Source organism: Bufo gargarizans, chromosome 3 (assembly GCF_014858855.1).
Source record: "Bufo gargarizans isolate SCDJY-AF-19 chromosome 3, ASM1485885v1, whole genome shotgun sequence".
Lineage (NCBI taxonomy): Eukaryota > Metazoa > Chordata > Amphibia > Anura > Bufonidae > Bufo > Bufo gargarizans.
Genome location: NC_058082.1, coordinates 215,314,835 through 215,336,201, shown reverse-complemented (window position 1 = coordinate 215,336,201; position 21,367 = coordinate 215,314,835). Strand labels below are relative to the sequence as shown.

The 21,367-nt window shown below is 45.4% G+C and overlaps 1 protein-coding gene across 1 annotated transcript in view; it reads left to right on the top strand.

Annotated features, from left to right (window-relative positions):
* Window positions 1-2,937: 2,937 nt before the first annotated feature.
* MFSD9 (major facilitator superfamily domain containing 9) overlaps window positions 2,938-21,367 on the top strand; it is a 44,329-nt gene continuing 25,899 nt past the window's right edge. The window contains exon 1 of the mRNA XM_044286763.1: window positions 2,938-3,079. Within this exon, the coding sequence (XP_044142698.1) occupies window positions 3,005-3,079 (75 nt within the window). The 5' untranslated portion in view covers window positions 2,938-3,004. The remainder of the gene's footprint in view (window positions 3,080-21,367) is intronic.

Here is a 21,367-nt window from a genome sequence, read left to right as displayed (position 1 = left end):
GACACCCCAAAACACATTCCCCAACTTCTCCTGAGTACGGCGATACCACATGTGTGACACTTTTTTGCAGCCTAGGTGGGCAAAGGGGCCCACATTCCAAAGAGCACCTTTCGGATTTCACAGGCCATTTTTTACAGATTTTGATTTCAAACTACTTTGCACACATTTGGGCCCCTAAAATGCCAGGGTGATCACCCCCGTCATTGATCACCCCCCTGTAAGGCTCCATTCAGACATCCGTATGTGTTTTGCGGATCCGATTCATGTATCCGTGGATCCATAAAAAAACATACGGACGTCTGAATGGAGCCTTACAAGGGGGTGATCAATGACAGGGGGGTGATCAGGGAGTCTATATGGGGTGATCAGGGGTTAATAAGGGGCTAATAAGTGACAGGGGGGGTGTAGTGTAGTGTGGTGCTTGGTGCTACTTATTACTGAGCTGCCTGTGTCCTCTAGTGGTCGATCCAAGCAAAAGGGACCACCAAAGGACCAGGTAGCAGGTATATTAGACGCTGTTATCAAAACAGCTTCTAATATACCTGTTAGGGGTTAAAAAAATCGCATCTCCAGCCTGCCAGCGAACGATCGCCACTGGCAGGCTGGAGATCCACTAGCTTACCTTCTGATCCTGTGAACGCGCGCCTGTGTGCGCGCGTTCACAGGAAATCTCGCGTCTCGCGAGATGACGCGTATATGCGTGACTGTGCCTGGAGCTGCCGTCTCCGGAACGCGATCCTGCGTTAGGCGGTCCGGAGGCGGTTAAGTCCAGAGTCAATGCAGCCATCTACCAGGAGACTTTGGAGCACTTCATGCTTCCTTCTGCAGATGAGCTTTATGGAGATGGTGACTTCATTTTCCAGCAGGATGCCTGCTGGTAAGAGCAGCCATGGTGCCCCAATCCCCCCGCCATCCTGCCCCAGCATCCAGCGGACATTGCGCTGTACACGTATGGCACTGGTCCTTAAGTCACGGCCAGCTGCACCGTACATGTACGGAAAGGGTCCTTAAGGGGTTAAAAATAACATTTGTTTACCCAAAATAAAAATGCTGCAATATGTTACATGTGAATGAAGCCTGATGGTGCTTTCACACATGTTTTCCTGGTGTTTTTCTGCATTTTTGAGATTTCAGAACCTACTTTTTGGGTACTTTTTCATAAGCTGAAGGTCTATAAGACATATTAAACACAGGGCCCATATACGCTTTTTTTTTTTTTTTTTTTTGCTAATTAGGTGGCAATTTTTGTCTTTCTGGCTCCCTTTAAAAAAAAATGCAGCTTGCTGTAGCTCTTGGCGTTTTCATATCGTCTTCTTTATAGGGTAAAAAAACGCTATGAAGAAAACGCTGGTGGGCAAACCAGCTGTTGTTATTATGGCATTTTTTGGGTTCCATCCACATGGCATAACCCGCCATGCCTTTTCAATGTGAATATCGCACACCCACTTGAAGTTAAAACGGTTTTCCAAAACTTTTATACTCATTAGTATATGATCGGTGGGGCCTTCTCCCTGCTCAACAGGTACAGCTCCGTACATTGTATAGCAGCTCAGCCCCATTCTCTTCTATGGGGCTGAGCTGCGCCTAGGCCATGTGACCGCTGAACGTGTTGTCACTCGACCCAAGCACAGAGAAGGTCGTGGCAATACGGAGTACCGGTGCCTTCTCAAACAGCTGATCAGTGGGGATCCCGGGTGTCGCGTGCCCACCTATCAGATACTGATGACTAAGGCTACATGCACACGACCGTTGTGTATTTTGTGGTCCGCAAATTGCGGATCCGCAAAACACAAATGGCGTCCCTGTGCGTTCCACAATTTGCGGAACGGCGCGGACAGCCTTTAATATAACTGCCTATTCTTGTCCGCAAAGCGCAGACAAGAATAGGACAGGTTATTTTTCTTTTTTTTTTGTGGGGCCACGGAACGGAGCAACGGATGCAGACAGCACAAGGAGTGCTGTCCACATCTTTTGTGGCCCCATTAAAGTGAATGGGTCCGCATCCGAGCCGCCAAAACTGTGGCTCGAATGAGGACCAAAACAACGGCCGTGTGCATCCGTGTCCGCTGTTCCGTTTTCCGTGATTTTCTGCGGACCTATTGACTTTCAATGGGTCCGTTGAAAACTCGGAAGATGCACCGTTTGTCATCCGCGTCTGTGTTTCCTGTCCGTCAAAAAAATAGGACCTGTCCTATTTTTTTGACGGACAATGGTTCGCAGACCCATTCAAGTCAATGGGTCCGTGAAAAAACACGGAGGCACACAAGATTGTCATCCGCGTCCGTGATCCGTGTCCGTTTTTTTCCTATCATTTTCAAGGCAAACTTGACTTAGATTTTTTTTTCACTTTTCTGGTCTGGTGATCCTCCAAAAATCAAGGAAGACACACGGAAGAAAAAACGGACACGGATCACGAAACAACGGAACCCCGTTTTACGGACCGTGAAAAAATACTGTCGTGTGCATGAGGCCTTATCCAGAGAATATTTAATCAGTTCTAAAGTCCTGTAAAACCCCTTTAAGCCCAACTGAATGGAGCTCAACCGCAGACAGACCCCCACCTTGGCTTCCAGCAACCTCTGTCCGGACATTGCGCCAGGGAAGGATGTGTCCTTTCTTAACCGCTGGCCATTTGTGTGAAACGCTTGGTGTGGAGTCGCCCCCTGTAGAGTGTCTTTTAGAGGTAAAAAGGGGTCACTTGCAAATGAATTGGGCTAGGTACCCTATAGGAGGGTGTGAAGGACAATTCTTGCTGTAGTATTCCTTTGAAAAGAGGACACTGTGGCTTTTATGTGATGGAGCTGTCCCATACCATGACATGAGGGGCTCATACACACTGCACTATGACCGGCACTATCGCCCTCCACGTCACCTGGCATCGAGCTCGGCGCATGCGCAGAAAGGCTCGGTAGTTTCCGCCGGCATGCTCGGCAGTTTCCGGGTTGTGGGTGCAGGAGTTCTGCACTGACGGGCTGTACTGTAGGGGCTCCTGTCCAGATGGGTGATGGGGACTCGCGGTCCAAACAGCACGCCGAATGGGCGGAGCCTGCAGCGGCGCCTGCACTTGGTGGGCTTCTTGGTGAGTGACGGGGGGCGGGGTTATGTGTTACTGTATCACAGCGCTATGGTCATATTCACACCTTGCTCAGAATCCGCAGGGAAGCCGCAGGACATATTCAGGAGTTCTGTCCTTCAGTGATCTCTGCATCTGTCTGTATGGAATATAGTGCTATTACTACAGCATGTCCCTCATAGCCTGTTTGGAGATATGGTGCATTATATGACAGTTATATTATATTCCATATTATGGACTGAAAGTCACATTTACCTGTGAAAGATGTGAATGATGATATCTGATGGCGCTATCAGTTTGCGCCAGGTTCCATCCGTCTTTACAATACATCACCCATTGTCATAAGATGATTTGCATTTGTCCGCTGATCCACAGTGCCCAGGTATAAATAAAAACCAACAACCTTGAGTTACGGCTACCCGTCAAATCCATGTGCCGTGGGCATTTTCTGCCAGACAATCCGCCCATAACCTGACATGTGTCGCTGTTTTTCAGTCCATGCCAATTGTGGTTGTGGATTTCTGCCACAGATTTCCCAGTTTGCAATGCCGTAGCCAGTAGTATGAACATTCAGATGTACGGCATGCAGATCCAGCAGGCTGATGGGGTTGGGGGTTTGATCCGAGGTCTGAGGAAGAATGGGGGTCTGACCTGAGGTCTGTATTTTACAGCAATTGGTGCGGCACTTTTTTGTGCCTAACTGGTGCTACAATTTATATGAACAAATTTGCGCAATTTTTTTTTAAACAAATTTGACAAAAATTTTCATACACAAATTTTATAACTAAATTTGAAGTTTTACCCTGCACTAATTTATGCATGTACCCCCAAAGTGTGGGGGGGGGGGATGTCAGTGCATCTTATGAGGCGAATACTAATGACCGCTTCCGTTATGGAAACACAGATTAGTAGAAGCGGTGAATGCAGCGCTCCCCTGTGCGGGCTCTTTACTCACCGATTCCTAGTCTTCTCATGCAGTTCATCATGACATCAGCGCGTTCTGTGACCTCGCGCTGTGCGACATCGGGTCACAGCACAGCGCGGCAGGAATACCTGGAAGAGTGCTGGATCTCAGGAGCGGCGGCGTCTGGAGTGGGAGAGGTACGTTGATTTATTTATTTTTTTGTCTACTATGAGGTCTGATCTGAGGTCTGAATGGCGATCTTTTGACAGTGAGGGTCTGATCTGAGGGCTGATTGGGGGTCTTATGAACATTGGGGTCACGTCTTATAGGGTGAAAAATACAGTACATATTTTTTTTAAACTACCTGTGGGTTTAAAAAACTCACTACACCTCTAGATGAATTCCTTGAGGGCAGTGGTCTCCGAAATAGGGTCACTTCTCACAGTTTTACAATATTTTGACACGTCTAAGCCACTCTAATTGTAAGGCTACTTTCACACTTGCGGCAGGACGGATCCGACAGGCTGTTCACCATGTCGGATCCGTCCTGCGGCTTTTTTGTCGTGCCGCTGGACCGCTGCTCCGTCCCCATTGACTATAATGGGGGCGGGGGCAAAGCTCCGGCGGTGCACGGCGAAAGGCTGCCGGACTAAAATTACTGCATGTCAGGCTTTTTAGTCCGGTGGCTTTCGCCGTGCTGCGCCGGAGCTCCGCCCCCGTCCCCATTATAGTCAATGGGGACGGAACGGCGGCACGGCGAAATAGCCGCAGGACAGATCCGACATGGTGAACAGCCTGTCGGATCCGTCCTGCCGCAAGTGTGAAAGTAGCCTAACACAGTGTAGTAAATATTACCAAAGTAGGCCTCAAATGTTGCATAGCAATTTAGGGGGTGAATGTCTCTAGTAACACAAGCTGGCCAGCAGAGGTCGCAATAACGCCTGTATAAGCGCCATGTTCAGGCAATTTTACTCGCTGGAAAAAGTCTAAGGCGTACTGATATGACTTTTCCCTGCCATTCATAAGTGCAGTGAATGCTGTGAACGGGACGGGCAGCGCAGCAATGCTGCTGCCTGCAACAACCAATAACAAGGCTCCTTACTAGAGTTGTTGCGATGCCAAATTTTTTATTCTATTTCAATACCATAAAAAAGTATTGCGATATTCGATACATGCGAAAAAAATAAAACACCAAAGAAGCCACGTTCATTCCGCATTTTTAAAAATGGCGAATCGCACAGCTTTTATATATTTTTTCTGTTCTGGCGTTCACCGCATAGATTTTTTTTATATTTTAATAGTTTGGACTTTTCGGACGTGGCGATATGTGATATGTTTTATTTATTTATTGTTTATATATTTTATATGTAAAATTGGGAAAGGGGGTGATTTATACGTGTGTTTTTGTTTAGTTTTTTGCTTTTTTGTTTTTTACAGTTTATTTAATAACAATTTTTCCCCTTAGGGGCCAGAACCTGGGATCTTTTCATCCCTTGTCCTATTCACCCTGATGATAGAGCTCTATCAGGGTGACTAGGACTTCACACTCTCCCTGCTCTCCTGTCCATAGTGCACACAGCAGCAGGGAGCTGACTGTGGCAGCCAGGGCTTCAGTAGTGTCCTGGCTACCATGGTAACCGATCATGGCCCCAGGATTACACTGCTGGGGCTCCGATCGGAACTGCCACTGCCACCAATGAGAAGGAGAGGGAACCCTGTGGCCACTGCCACCAATGATTTTAATACTGGGGGGGGGGGGGGGGGGGGTGCGCACTCTAGTGATAGTTAACCTTTAATACAGGAAGCGGGTACTGGCAGCAGATCAGTGACAGTTAACCCCTCAGGTGCCGCACTGATAGCAGCTCCCTGTCAGAGGCAGGGTGCCGGCTTTGCGATTCTGCTGCCGGCACCTGCCTCCTGTATTAAAAGTTAAAGATGACCTTTCATCAGCAGGCTACATAGAGCGCCACCCAGGGATCTCCCTGCACTTACTATTATTCCTTGGCGCTGCTCCGTTCGCCCGCTGTGCCCCCATTACTGTCTCCTGCTCCGTATGCTAATTACTACTATCGGAGCAATGGGCAGAAGCCATCAGCTTCTCTCCTGGGCGTTCCTTCTCCCTGGCTGTGACGTTCTGCGCTGCGATTGGACAGCGCTAGAGCCAAGGAGAAGGAACGCCCAGGAGAGAAGCTGTCTCCTGCCCATTGCTCCGATAGTAGTAATTAGCATACGGAGCAGGAGACAGTAATGGGGGCACAGCGGGCGAACGGAGCAGCGCCAAGGAATAATAGTAAGTGCAGGGAGATTCCTGGGTGCCGCTCTATGTAGCCTGGTAACTTAAAGTCCGGACCCATTTAAAGTCGTGCTATCATTTGTGGCACAGTGCGCCCGCCCCTCTCTACTCATTGGTGGCAGCGTCGGTACAGGGGGAGGGAGACACTGCTTCCTTCTCCCTGTGCTGCTGAGGGAACCTGAGCGTGCTCACAGCAGCGCGCTCGTGTTCTGTGATACTAGACTGCGCAGAAGCACAGCCCAGTATAGAACAAAATGGAAATCCTGGTATCGTATCGATACTGGGACAAAAGTATTGATTAAATATAAAAATTTCGATACCCGCAACAACCCTACTCCTTACAGTAAGGAGCTTTGTGAGTGGTCAGTTTGAGCCGGCTGCCGGAGTGAGGAAGGAGGTGCGCGATCCTCACTGGCGGGGTAAGTGGCCTTGCTGTGAAATATAGTGGGGGTCCTGGATCTGAGCGCCTCATTTTTCTCTATAATGATGAGTCTTAAGTGCTCAGCCGAGCGCTGTCTCTCCTCCCTGCTGAGTGCGGTAGTGAAGACGGCCTCAATAGAAGGTCTAGAGGACCGTCTTCACTACCGACATACAAGACATACAACAATTGTAGAACACTTGTGTGCAGTACACCACACTTTGGCTACAACTTACTAAAATACGTCACCAGGCAGGTTAGGACCATAGGATACAACATGGGGGAGGAAAAAATTGAACCATCTCACCGGTCCAGATGCGATGGATGGTTATTTTGAATATTTATCGTTCAAAAGCCCCTAGGTTGTTATCAGTGCCAGCTCTGGTGCGTGGTCCTTGTACCGCCAAGCGGAAGATAGGAGTTCTCCAATGTGTCACACATGCGAGGCAGAGTGGCTCTTGAATGTCTATGCAGAGGTGGCAGCAGGAACAGCTCTCCCTAAATTGTCCTGTAAGGGGAAGGGAGCTGAAGAAACCCTGCCTACCTATGCAGAGCACCCGCACCGAAAGGGGCGACCCCGCCTGGATATCTGTCCCTAGTGCACCCTGGAAAGAAGTTCCCGACGTGCCACGTTTCGTTGCAGTAACTCATCAGGGGATACGCAGTCTAGGTTAAATAAGCTGAGTACACTAATTGCTAAATACACAATTGTTTGGGTAAATGAGCTGAATACACTAATTGCTGGATACACATATGCTAGTTGCTGAGTACACAAATAGCTGAATACACAATGGCTGATTACATATTTGCTAAACTCTGAATATTCTAAGTATCAGAAGTGAATAACTCCAACTATGAGTCTAGAGATAGGGATTACCACCAATGTAAGAAGATGTCCCGTACTAAAGATGCAAGTGATCAGGAGGAATCCCTAAGGTGCCCTATAGTGATAAGGGACTTAAAAGTAATTACAAACTACAGTAGCTTAACTACCAGTGGGCAGAGCCGCATGACTCCGTGTCCATTCTGACGCTCGGTGTACAAAATCTGCACTCTAAAAGTCAAATGGTGGTCCTTCCCCTCTGAGCCCCGCAGTGTGCCCATACAGCAGTTTACAACCAACCACATATGGGGAGTTGCCATATTGAGGAGAAAATGCATAAGCAATTGTGGGTTGCTTTTTCTCCTGTTACACCATGTGAAAATGAAAAATTTGGGGCTTATGTAGCATTTTATTGGAATAAAATGTATTTGTTTATTTTCACGACCAAGTGTTTCTAAAATCTATGTGGCGTCAAAGTGCTCACTTTGGGGTCACTTTTTTGGTTTCCATTGTAGTGGTACCTCAGGGTCTCTAGAAATGCGACATAGTGCTTGAAAACCATTCCAGCAAAATCTGCCCTCCAAAAGCCATATGGTTCTCCTTCCTTTCTAAGCCCTGCAGTGTACCCGTATAGTGGTTTTCGACCACATACAGTATGGGATATTTCCATAAAGTGCAGAATCAGGGTAGTCAATATTAAAGTTTGTTTTATTGTTAACCCTTGCTGTGGTGTAGGGAAAAACTAATTAAAATGGAAAATCTGTAAAAATAAAAAATAAAATGTAAATTATATTTTTAAATTTCACCTTTTTTCTGAGACTTTAATACTGATGACTTATCCCCAGGATCCTATCCTTGGTAAGTACAGAGAACGCCGCAGTGCCGGTGTCTTCTCAAACAGCTGATTGGTGTGGGTCCCAGGTGTCGGACCCCCACCGATCAGATACTGATGATAGAGGATAGGTCATCAGTATTAAGATCTTGGAAAAACCTTTTAATTCCTGTAGAACTTGTAAAGGAGTAAGGCTGGTTTTATATCACCGTTTCATTTTCCATTCTTCTGATCCATCAGAAGAACAGAAAGAAAAACAGGATACTGTTGCGTCCGTTATGGATATTTGGCATCCGTTTGACCCATTTCCATCTGAGATCCGTGCAAGACTTTTTTTCTGTCTGAAAAAACGGATCTCGGATAGAAATGGCTCAAACGGATGCCAAATGTGCATAACGGATGCAACAGGATCCTGTTTTATTTAAACAGTATCCAGTTTTTTCTTCTGTTTTCCACTGGGACCCGCACCTATATCGATAATGAAGCCCCACAAGTGAAGGAGGGAGCACTGCGCATGCGTAGCCGCCCTCCAATAATTTTCTATTGGGCCGGCGAAAATAGCCGACTGCATGCGCGGTATGCTATGGAGTCCTCCAGCCACCACCTTGCGGGGCTCTGTTCTCTATATAGGTGCAGGTCCCAGCGGTGGGACCCACACCTATAAGACAATGGGGGCATATCCTGATTATGATGAGACAACCCCTTTAAGGCTGTTTTAGGGGGAGATTTATCAAACAGATGTAAAGGAAAACTGGCTTACTTTCCGATAGAAACCTGAAAAATGAAATGTGGAATCTAATTGGTTGCTATGGGCAAGTAAGCCAGTTTTCCTTTACAAAACTTTTGATAAATCTACCCCATTGTTTTTTAGCAGGGCTTTTCTGCACTTCTGTGGGGGTTTTTTTGCAGCCTTTCTTGCTGTAAACCAACTCCAGTCATTGAAGGTCTATGGCGTTTTTGTTAATTAGGTGTCCTTTTTTGTCTTTCTTTTCAAAAACATAGCATGCTGTAGCTGTTGCATTTCTGTATAGGGGAAAATGCTAGAGTAAAGTCCCCTACGCCAGTTTTTTGCACAAAAAAGTTGCAAAACCCCATAATATTTTTACACCATCCTCGCCGATGAGGAGTGGTGGAGGCACCACCAACTGTTGCCAGGCGTAAAGGATGACTGAAATCTACTCTAGTCAGGGACTGCGGTGGAGTTGAATCTTGTGGCATGTACTGCCGTAGGATGCACCTCATTTATGACGAGGTGTGTGGCAGTATCACAGACCGGCATAAAACACTGGTCCTTAATAAATGACCCTCATTTTGTGCATAGAACTCCCCAAAAAAAAAGGCCACTGAAAAAAACAACAAAAAACACAGGTGCCCAAAAAAACTCGCAAGCGCTTAAGCTAGTTTCACTCTAGGGCTAGCGATCAGGCAGGCTGTTCTGGCAGAGAACGGCCTGCCAGATCTCTCTGCATTCTGGTATTGCCAGAACCTTGTCTCTGTCTGGCCCCATTAACTATAATGGCGGAGATCTGGACGCAACCTGGCAAATATGCCAAGAATCAGCTGGAAGAAAACCGCATGGCCACAAGCTGATTCTCGGCATATTTGACGTGTTGCTGCCAGATCTCTGCTTGTCCACGTTATAGTTAATGGGGCCGGACGGAGACTTACAAGTTTTCGGTAATGCTGGAACGCAGAGCCATCCGGCAGGCTTTTCCCTGCAGGATGCCTAGCGCTAGTGTGAAAGAGGCCTTACACTGGTAAGGTAGAAAGGTAAAAAAAAGACCAGAACCAAATTTGTGTCCGGAATGAAATGAATCAGTTCTTGCTTTTCTTGTAAATGTTTTTCTTTTTTAAATCAGCCTTTAGAAAATCTAAGAAATTGTAAAGGTTTATTACGTTCCGTTTCCAAAGCATGATTGAGGACTAGAATTCTAAAGTGAACGGTAGCTACATTTAGCCACCAGCTGCTCTAGCTAACTCCCTAAGCATTTGCCCCAGAAATACCAGCCGTGCTTTTAACAAGGCATAGACATATGCTGTGAGTGCCTTGTGCTATGTAGTGACTCAGCGGAGGAGAGCGCAGTATACACCGCTGTATACTACCATACAGACTGGATGAATCCAATGGAAATGAGTGCTATCAAAACAAGCAAGCCAGTAATTGCTTCCAGCCCAGCCTGCATCGGTTAGTGTCCTATAAATAAAAAAGCTAAGCAAACCAGTAGTATTACATAAAGTTAACCCCTTCCCGACTGCCATACGGCTATATACCTGCTATCTGAACACACCCCGTGCAGCTAGCACGTAAATAAACGCGACAGCTCTTTAATCCAAGCGCTGCCAAACGCTTGGATTAAAGCTTCTGCCCTGCAACTGCCGCTGTCAGGGACAGTGCAGAGTCCAGTAATGCCACTCTGATTGGTCCCTTGCCGGCAATCACTCCGATTGGTTAGTCTGTGCAGACAAACTAATCAGATTGCTGCAGTGTAAAAGTGCGGGTTTCAGGCACTGGCTGCTGTGTGCCCCCAATATGTGCACCCCGATCTGTGCCCCCCTTTCTGTGCGTTCTGCCTCCAAATTCCCCAGCCCTTATCCCCTTTTGCGGTCCCCCTTCTGTATCTGATGGAGGCGGCGGCTCTAATCCTGAGCCGCCACCATCAGCAGCGAGTGTCAGCTGTATGCTGACACTCTGCTGTAACCCCTTACATGCTGCTGTCAGCGGCATCCAAGGGGTTAATAGAGGGAGGGGGCTCCCTCTCTCAACCATCGGGCTGCGATGGCAGCGGATGGTTGCCATACCAAGAGCATTGCAAAGTATAGTACAGCCATTAAGCCCCACTGGATCTTCAAGATCCAAGTGGGACTTGATAAAAAATAAATAAAAAATTGTGAAAATAAAAAAAAGTAAAAAATAAATGTAAAAAAAATTGAAAAAAGTAAATTAAAAATAAAATAAATTGTCTTTTTCCACATCCACTCATTTATAAGTGATTAAAAAATTAAATAAACGACACATAATTGGTATCGCCGCTTCCGGAATGACCTGATCTATAAACTGATCACGGTACCAATCCCGCGTGGTGAACGCTGTAAGAAAATAAAAATAAACAATGGCAGAATAGCAGTTTTTTTGCCTCAGCTCCCAATTTTTTTTTATAAAACGTGATCAGAAAAAGTCATATGCATCTCAAAAATGATACCAATAAAAACTACAGCCCATCCCGCTAAAACTAACCCCTAACAACTATGTTGACGGACAAATAAAAAAGTAAGGGTACTTGCTCACACTTGCGTTAAACTTTTCTGGTATTGAGTTCTGTCCTAGGGGCTCAATACCGGAAAATAACTGATCAGTTTTATCCCCATGCATTCTGAATGGAGAGCAATCCGTTCAGTATGCATCAGGGTGTCTTCAGTTCAGTCACTGTACGTTTTTTGGACAGACAAAATACCGCAGCATGCGGTGTCTCCCAAAAGATAATAAGACGATGTACAAGAGGCATTATTGTGAAAAAAAAAAACATTTCTCAGCTTTTATTTACATTTGAGCAAAAAGGTAGCTCCCTTCACAAATTCTCAATTGGATTCAAGTCTGGAGTCTGGCTGGACCACTCCAAAATGTTAATGTTGTTGTCTGCTAACCATTTCTTCACCACTTTTGCTGTGTGTGTTTTGGGTCATTGTCATGCTGAAATGTCCACTGGTGCCCAAGGCCAAGTTTCTCTGCAGACGGCCTGATGTTGTCGTTGAGAATCCTCATGTGTTGCTCTTTTTTTATGGTGCCGTTTACTGTGATTAGGTTCCCTAGTCCATTGGCTGAAAAACACCCCCAAAAGCATTAGGTTCCCACCACCATGTTTGACAGTGGGGATGGTGTTCTTTGGGTTGAAGGCTTCTCCTTTTTTACGCCAAATGAAGGAAACATCATTGTGGCCAAACAATTACATTTTTGTTTCATCTGACCATAATACAGAAGACCAGAAGTCTTCTTTGTCCAGATGAGCTTTTGCAAAGGCTAAGCAAGCTTTTGTGTGCCTTATCTGGAGAAGTGGCGTCCTCCTTGGTCTGCATCCGTGGAACCCAGCAGTGTGCAGTGTCCGTTAGATTGTCTGCCTTGAGACATTGCCACCAGCAGAGCCCAGATTCACCAAGATGGCCTTGGTGGTGATCCTTGGATTCTTTTTCACCTCTCTAACTATCCTCCTGGCCAGCACAGGTGTCACTTTTGGCTTCCGACCACGTCCTCTAAGATTTTCCACAGTGCGGAACATCTTGTATTTTTTAATAATACTTTGCACTGTAGCCACTGGAACTTGAAAACATTTAGAAATGGCCTTGCAGCCCTTTCCTGACTTGTGAGCAGCCACAATGCGCAGCCGCAGGTCCTCACTGAGCGCCTTTGTCTTAGCCATGACTGTCCACAAACCAACTGCAGAGAGTTGCTGTTTTTCACCTGTTGAGTTGATTAAAACAGCTGTTCCCAATTAATCAGGGTAATTAGGAGGCTTTAGAACAGCTTGGACTATTTGGAATGGTATATAACTTTTGATTTTCCCACAGACTGTAACAGTTTATGAAGGGTATGAACAATTTTGGACTGGACACTTTTTGCTCAAATGTAAATAAAAGCTGAGAAATGATTTTTTTTCCACAATAATGCCTCTTGTACATTATCTTATTATGTTTTGGGAGACACCTATGTCATTTCCCGTCAAAAAATTACTTGCTGGTTGAATAAAAGTAAGTTTAAGTCAAAATTTGCCAGGGGTATGAATAATTATGGGCAGCACTTTTTATCCTTTTATTGCTCCCTTTAATCTTCTGCTCTGGGCTGTGGTCACATAACCATGTCCAGGCAGTTCTCTCTTATTTCCTGTGATGGTATGTCTATACAGGTGCAGTGATAGGGGAGTCTCCATGTAACTAGCTGGGTGGGAGGGGCTATAAACTAGCTGGGTGGTGTTAGGGACAGTGATAGGGGAGTGTCTATGTAACTAGCTGTGTGGGAGGAGCTATAAGCTAGCTGGGTGGTGTTAGGGACAGTGATAGGGAAGTGTCTATGTAACTAGCTGGGTGGGAGGAGCTATAAGCTAGCTGGGTGGTGTTAGGGACAGTGATAGGGGGTGTCTATGTAACTAGCTGGGTGGGAGGAGCTATAAACTAGCTGGGTGTTTTTAGGGGCAGTGATGGGGGAGTGTTAAGGGGCCTGGTTTGCGGTGGCTCTCTGGAAGGGATGGTAAGCTGTGGTGCACCCCAATGGGAAATAAGTCCAGACAGTCAGGGTCTGCAGTTAACCAGTGTGCTTCTTTACTGGAGGAATTCAAGTGCAAAACAATACAGGCGAGACATAGGGTTAACTTCTCGGATTTTATGCTGAGGAAAGGCCTGAGCTAGCTGCTCCTTCAAGTTAAATAAAGTAAGAAGTTTATAACATTGCATATGGGAAACGGGCAAATTTTAACATTACTCCCGCTCTAGAGCACTACAAGTGTCTATGTAACTAGCTGGGTGGGAGGGGGTATAAAGTAGTTGGTTGTTGTTAGGGGCAGTGATAGGGGAGTGTCTATGTAAATAGCTGAGTGGGAGGAGCTATAAAATAGCTGGGTGTTGTTAGGGGCAGTGATAGGGGAGTGTCTATGTAAATAGCTGGATGGGAGGAGCTATAAACTAGCTGGGTGTTGTTAGGGGCCGTGCTGGAGCTGTGGCAGAGAAAGGACAAGTGTATCATGGGTTTGGATGGATACAGTAACAGGAAGTTCTACTAAAGAATGGAAACCAGAGTGATATGTTGACATGGTGAAAACGCGTCAGAAGTGTCTACATTGAAAAAAAGAATAGGGAAGATAACTACAAGAGCATGTCTGTTGAAAACCATAATAATCCCAGAAACCCCTTTAACCCCTTAGTGACCACCTATTTTCCTTTTTATGCCGGTCACTAAGGGGCTTTAGGCTGGGCCACCGCCTTTTCACATGCTCCTGCTCTAACAGCCTGGACTAGCAGGAGTGCTAGTCCAGGCTGTTTAACCCCTTACATGCCACAGGCAATGGTGCCCGTCATTTGTAAGCAGGGACAGAAGGAGCGGACTCCCTCTGTCTCCCTTCGGCACCCCACAAATGCGATCGCTGGGTGCCAACAATGTGTGTCTAAACAGGCTGGGACCTGGTGTAGGTAGGCCCCAAACCTGCCTTGAGTGTTCTCCAGCAGGTTGTGCTCACTCTGGTGCAGTCTGCTGGTCAGTGTCAGTATTACACTGACATTAAAATGCAATGCACCGTAGGGATAGTGCATTGTATTTTAGAAGCAATCAAAAGATTGGCTGTTCTAGTCCCCTTGTGGGACTATGAAGTGGTAAAAAAAAATATTAAATAAAAAAAATACTCTTTTTTTTTGTTCCATTAAAAATACACTTAAATGCAAAAGATAAAAAAAAAATGGCTAAAATAAAATCTCCCCCACATTTTTGTTATCGCCACGTCTGTAATGACCCATCATGTAAATTATCCCCTATGGTGAAAAAAAAAATGCCAGAATTGCTAACTTGTTTCAACTGAAAAAAAAAAACAAGCGATCAAAAAGTGTTATTTACCCCAAAATTATACCTATTAAAACTACAATTCTCCAGCAAAAATCAAGCCCTCGCACAACTCTGTAGAACGAAAAATAAAACAGTTATGAGTCTTGGGATGAGGCAATGCAAAAATATTTTTTTTGTTCAAAAAAAAAAAAGACTTTCATTGCACAAAAGTAGTAAAACGTAAAAAACCCGATGTATTTGGTATCACTGTAATCATACTGACCCAGAAAATAAATATATTATGTTAATTATGCAGAAAAATGAACGCCGCAAAATTTGAAACGTATAAACTCAGTGGCTGTATTGCAGTTTTTCCCCATGTCCCTCCCAGAAAGAGTTAATAAAAGTTCATCAGAAAGTTATGTGTACCCCAAAATGTCAAACTTCTCCTGCAAAAAACAAGCCCCCATACAGCTACATAGACGGAAAAATAGAAAGTTATAGCTCTTGGAAGGCGACAATGAAAAAAGGAAGAAAGACACTTGGTCAGTGAGGCCCAAAACAGGCTGGTCACTAAGGAGTTAAGGACAATGCAATGACGCAATGTATTTATGCAGTTTATTTTACTGTAATTCTTCTTAACACATGCAGTATATTGGTTGTCGGTACAGACAGTATAAAATACATAGGTTCATAGACAATCACCCCTGCTTCTAGAGTTGTCCTCCCAGAGGTCAATGCTGAGGAATTTAACAGTGTGAGCACTACACGTGCTATATATGGTATATGCTATATGTGCTATATATACTAGTGCACCTCAGTAAATTAGAATAGCATCAAAAAGTTAATCTATTTTAATAATTGAATTCAAAAAGTGAAACTCATATAGATTTATTACACACAGAGTGATCTATTTAAGTTTTTATTTCTTTTAATGGTTATTATGGTTTAGAGCTAATAAAACCCCAAAAGCTAGTATCTCAGAAAATTATAATATTATATAGGACCAATTAAAAAAAGTATTTTTAATACAGAAATGTTGGCCTACTGAAAAGTTTGTACAGTATATGCACTCAATACCTGGTCAAGGCTCATTTTGCATGAATTACTGCATCAATGCAGCGTGGCACTGATGAGATGTTATGGAAGCCCAGTTTGGTCTTCAGCTCATCTGCATTGTTGGGTCTGATGTCTCTCATCTTCCTTTTGACAACCTATAGATTCTCTATAGGGTTTAGGTCAGGAGAGTTTGCTGGACAACCAAGCACAGTGATACAGTGGTTATTGAACCAACCAGGTATTGGTGCTTTTGACAGTGTGGGCTGTTGTCATGTCCTACTGGAAAATGAAATCAGCATCTCCATAAAGCTTGTCAGAAGAGTGATGAATGAAGTGCTCTAAAATTTCACGGTAGACAACTTGATATAACACAAGCAGTGTCGGACTGGTGTACCTAGGGCCCACCAGTAAAATTTATTTTGGGGGCCCACCGTACAGAGACATTCAAATATAATAAATAATCTAACAAGTTTTTTATATGAACATAGGCTGGTTGAGGTGCTGTACATGGAATATATGTATGTAGTGCAGTAAGTCTGCTGTGTTATGTGCCACTTGTGCAGGGGGTGGGAGACTAGGGGCCCACCTTGCTCAGGGGCCCACCGGGGAATTCCCCTGTACCCCTGTGGGCCAGTCCGAGCCTGAACACAAGGGACCAACACCAGCAGATGACATGGCTCCCTAAACTATCACTGACTGTGGAAACTTTCATGTGAAAACAGGACTTTAGAGAGCTGAGCAACAGTCCTTTTTCTCCTTAGGGCCCTTTCACACCTGCGTTATAGTCTTCCGGCATAGAGTTCCGTCGTCGGGGCTCTATGCCGGAAGAATACTGATCAGGATTATCCTAATGCATTCTGAATGGACAGTCCGTCCTTCAGGATGCATCAGGATGTCTTCCGTTCCGGAACGGAACGTTTTTTGGCCGCAGCAAATAGCGCAGCATGCTGCGCTTTTTGCTCCGGCCAAAAATCCGGAACACTTGCCGCAAGGCCGGATCCGGAATGAATGCCTATTGAAAGGCATTGATCCGAATCCGGCCTTAAGCTAAACGTCGTTTCGGTGCATTGCCGGATGCGACGTTTAGCTTTTTCTCAATGGTTACCATGGCTGCCGGGACGCTAAAGTCCTGGCAGCCATGGTAAACTGTAGTGGGGAGCGGGGAGCAGCATACTTACCATCCGTGCGGCTCCCGGGGCGCTCCAGAGTGACGTCAGGGCGCCCCAGGCGCATGGATGACGTGATCGCATGGATCACATGATCCATGCGCATGGGGCGCTCTGACGTCATTCTGGAGCGCCCCGGGAGCCGCACGGATGGTAAGTATGCTGCTCCCCCGCTCCCCACTACTACTATGGCAACCAGGACTTTAATAGCGTCCTGGGTGCCATAGTAACACTGAAAGCATTTTGAAGACGGATCCGTCTTCAAATGCTTTCAGTACACTTGCGTTTTTCCGGATCCGGCGTGTAATTCCGGCAAGTGGAGTACACGCCGGATCCGGACAACGCAAGTGTGAAAGAGGCCTAGCCGAAGTAAGATGCTTCTGACGATGTCTCTGGATCATGAATGTTTTGACACAAGGAATGCAACAGTTGTATCTCATGTCCTGGATACGTCTGTGTGGTGGCTCTTGAAGTACTGACTCCAGCCGCTGTCCACTCCTTGTGAATCTCCCCCAAATTCTTGAGAATTCTTTCAAGTCTGCTGTTATCCCTGTTGCTTGTGCACCTTTTTCTACCACATTTTTCTTTCCATTAATATGCTTGGTTACAGAACTCTGTGAACAGCCAGCTTCTTTAAGAATGACCTTTTCTGGCTTACACTCTTTGTGGAGGGTGTCAATGACTGTCTTCTGGGGACAACTGTCAAGTCAGCAGTCCAGGGGCGTAGCTAAAGGTTCATGGGCCCCGGTACAAGAGGTCAGCTTGGGCCCCCCTTCTCTCAGTGCTTTGTGGCCAGGGGCAGGGAAGCACATAGCCTTCATGCTGCCGGAGGCAAGAATCGAAACGGCACCTCCCTCCCCACCATGCCAAATTCCTGACCTAACCCCTTCCCTCCAGCCGGCAACTTGACCAGTATGCATTTGCTATAATACTGGTGTCTTCTTCTGCAGCACAAGGGTCTTTGGGCCCCCTCAGGCTCCTGAGCCCGGTAGCGACTGCTACCTCTGCACCCCCTATAACTACGCCCCTGACTGCACCTCATGTATAGAGATGTCCCAAACTATTCCCCGGCGAATAGTTCCCAGCGAACATAGCTTGTTCGTGTTCGCCGCGGCGGGCGAACATATGAGATGTTCGGTCCGCCTCCTATACGTCATCATTGAGCAAACTCTGACCCTGTACCTCACAGTCAGCAGACACACTCCAGCCAATCAGCATACCCTCCCTTCCAGACCCTCCTACCGCCTATCAAAAAGCAAGGACAGCATCCATCTTAGATTAATTCTGAAGCTGCAGTGTCACAAAGTTGTAATCACAATGCGATTAATACAGGTTATATTAATCGCATTGCGATTACAACTTAGAGCTGGGTTACTAATGGTTATATTGATAGAATATAACGAAGATTGAGAATATAGTGCTATATTCGTTGTCAATTCTAGCAATACAACCATTAGGAACTCAGATCTAAGTTGTAATCGCAATGCGAGTAATGCAGGTTATATTAAACGCATTGCGAGCTAAGTTCCTAATGGTTGTATTGCTAGAATTGACGAATATAACGAATACAGCACTATATTCTCAATCTTCGTTATATACTAGCAATACAACCATTAGGAACCCAGCAGCTCTAAGATGAATTCGCAATGCGATTAATATAACCTGCATTAATCGCATTGCGATTACAACTTTCTCAAATCCGACAGTACATTCTAGCATGGAGTCGATCCCATGTTGATGGGGACGCTCCATGAGCACGGAAGTCGGCAGAAGCTCTAAGTTGAAATCGCAATGCGATTAATTCAAGTTCTATAAATCGCATTGCGATTTCAACTTAGAACTTCTGCCGACTTGCGTGCTCATGGAGCGTCCCCATCACCATGGGAACGACTCCATGCTAGAATGTACTGTCGGATTTGAGAAAGCTGAAATCGCAATGCAATTAATTCAAGTTCTATAAATCGCATTGCGATTTCAACTTACCACACTCTGCGTCAACTACGGAATTTTCCATGGGAGTTTTGCCATGGATCCCCCTCCGGCATGCCACAGTCCAGGTGTTAGTCCCCTTGAAACAACTTTTCCATCACTATTGTGGCCAGAAAGAGTACCTGTGGGTTTTAAAATTCGCCTATTGAAGACTATTGCGGTTCGCCTGGTTCGCACGTTCGCGAACATTTGCAGAAATTCGCGTTCGCCGTTCACGAACGGAAAATTTTATGTTTGTGACATCACTACTCATGTATAGTCCTGTATATTACACTGCACCCCATGTATAGTCTGTATATTATACTGTACCCCATGTATAATCCTGTATATTACACTGCACCCCATGTATAGTCCTGTATATTATACTGTACCCCTGTATAGTCCTGTATATTACACTGCACCCCATGTATAGTCCTGTACATTACACTGCACCCCATGTATAGTCCTGTATATTACACTGCACCCCATGTATAGTCCTGTATATTACACTGCACCTCATGTATAGTCCTGTATATTACACTGCACCCCATGTATAGTCCTGTATATTACACTGCACCCCATGTATAGTCCTGTATATTACACTGCACCCCATGTATAGTCCTGTATATTACACTGCACCCCAACTATAGTCCTGTATATTATACTACACCCCATGTATAGTCCTGTATATTATACTACACCCCATGTATAGTCCTGTATATTACACTGCACCCCATGTATAGTCCTGTATATTACACTGCACCCCATGTATAGTCCTGTACATTACACTGCACCCCATGTATAGTCCTGTATATTATACTACACCCCATGTATAGTCCTGTATATTATACTGTCCCCATGTATAGTCCTGTATATTATACTGTCCCCATGTATAGTCCTGTACATTACACTGCACCCCATGTATAGTCCTGTACATTACACTGCACCCCATGTATAGTCCTGTACATTACACTGCACCCCATGTATACTTCTGTACATTACACTGCACCCCATGTATACTCCTGTATATTATACTGTACCCATGTATAGTCCTGTATATTATACTGCACCCCATGTATAGTCCTGTATATTATACAATAATCCACTCTAAAGTATCAGAAATATCTTTAAAATATTTTTTGTTGTGAAAATATTACATTATAGATAAATATCTGTAAGCACTCCAATCATTTCACACACAATGTATCACTCCCATCCTCCCATACACAGTTTATCACCCCCACCATCATACAACCAATGTTTTATTCCCATCATGTCACACACAATGCATATCTCCCATCATTTTATACATAATTTATCACTCCCACCATCTCTTACACATTATATCACTCCCATCATCTAACACATCGGGTCAGATTAACAGTAAAACTGTCTTTGTTGCCCATAGCGACCAATCACAGCGCAGCTTTTATTTTCAAATAGCCAAATAGAAAGCTGCAATGTGATTGGCTTCTATAGGGACCAAAGTCCTCTGTGGTCATGTATCCCACCCCTCATCCCAAAATCTATGTGAAGAGAATGAACAAACATGAAGAAAATTTCAGGGAAGAACATGTATGTACATGATGTGATATTAAAAACGTGAGTTCAGTACATCCAATATGGCCGCTCTCATGCTAAGGCACTTCTTGTGATGTCATCAATAGATGCTTGTCCCCCTGGCCCCTCCTCCTCTTGCATGACCTTTTTACTTGTGATGTCATAATGGGACATGACTTTACTTATGACATAATAATCAGGTGGTGTGGTCTAATCCCATAAATTGGGGTCACACCCTGACAGCAGTGTCAGTATCTCTAGCTGGCTCTCACCATGGGGAAGTCCTGGAAGAAGAGGAGGTTGATGCCAAAGACTATTCCTGTGATGAATGCAGTAGAGAAAATGGATGTCGGCCCTCCACAGTATCCCGATGATGTTGACATGAAGTCCGATCACGGTGATGATAAAATGGACGTTGGCCCTCGCCAGTATCCGGAGGATGTGGAGATGGAGGACCTTCCGGGGAACATCATTAACATCAGGGCCTCAAGTACCCGGAAGAGAAAGCGGCCAAGCTGTATCATCTGCCGCCGGCTATAACATCTGCCGATAGGCCCTTACTATACCATCTGCCCCTTGGCCACCATATAACATCTGCTGCTTGGCCCCACTTACCATCTGCCGCTTGGGGCCATTTACCATCTGCGGCTTGGGGCCATTTACCATCTGCAGCTTGGGGCCCATTTACCATCTACCCCTTGGGGCAATTTACCATCTACCTATTTGGGCCCACTTACCATCTATCCCTTGGGGC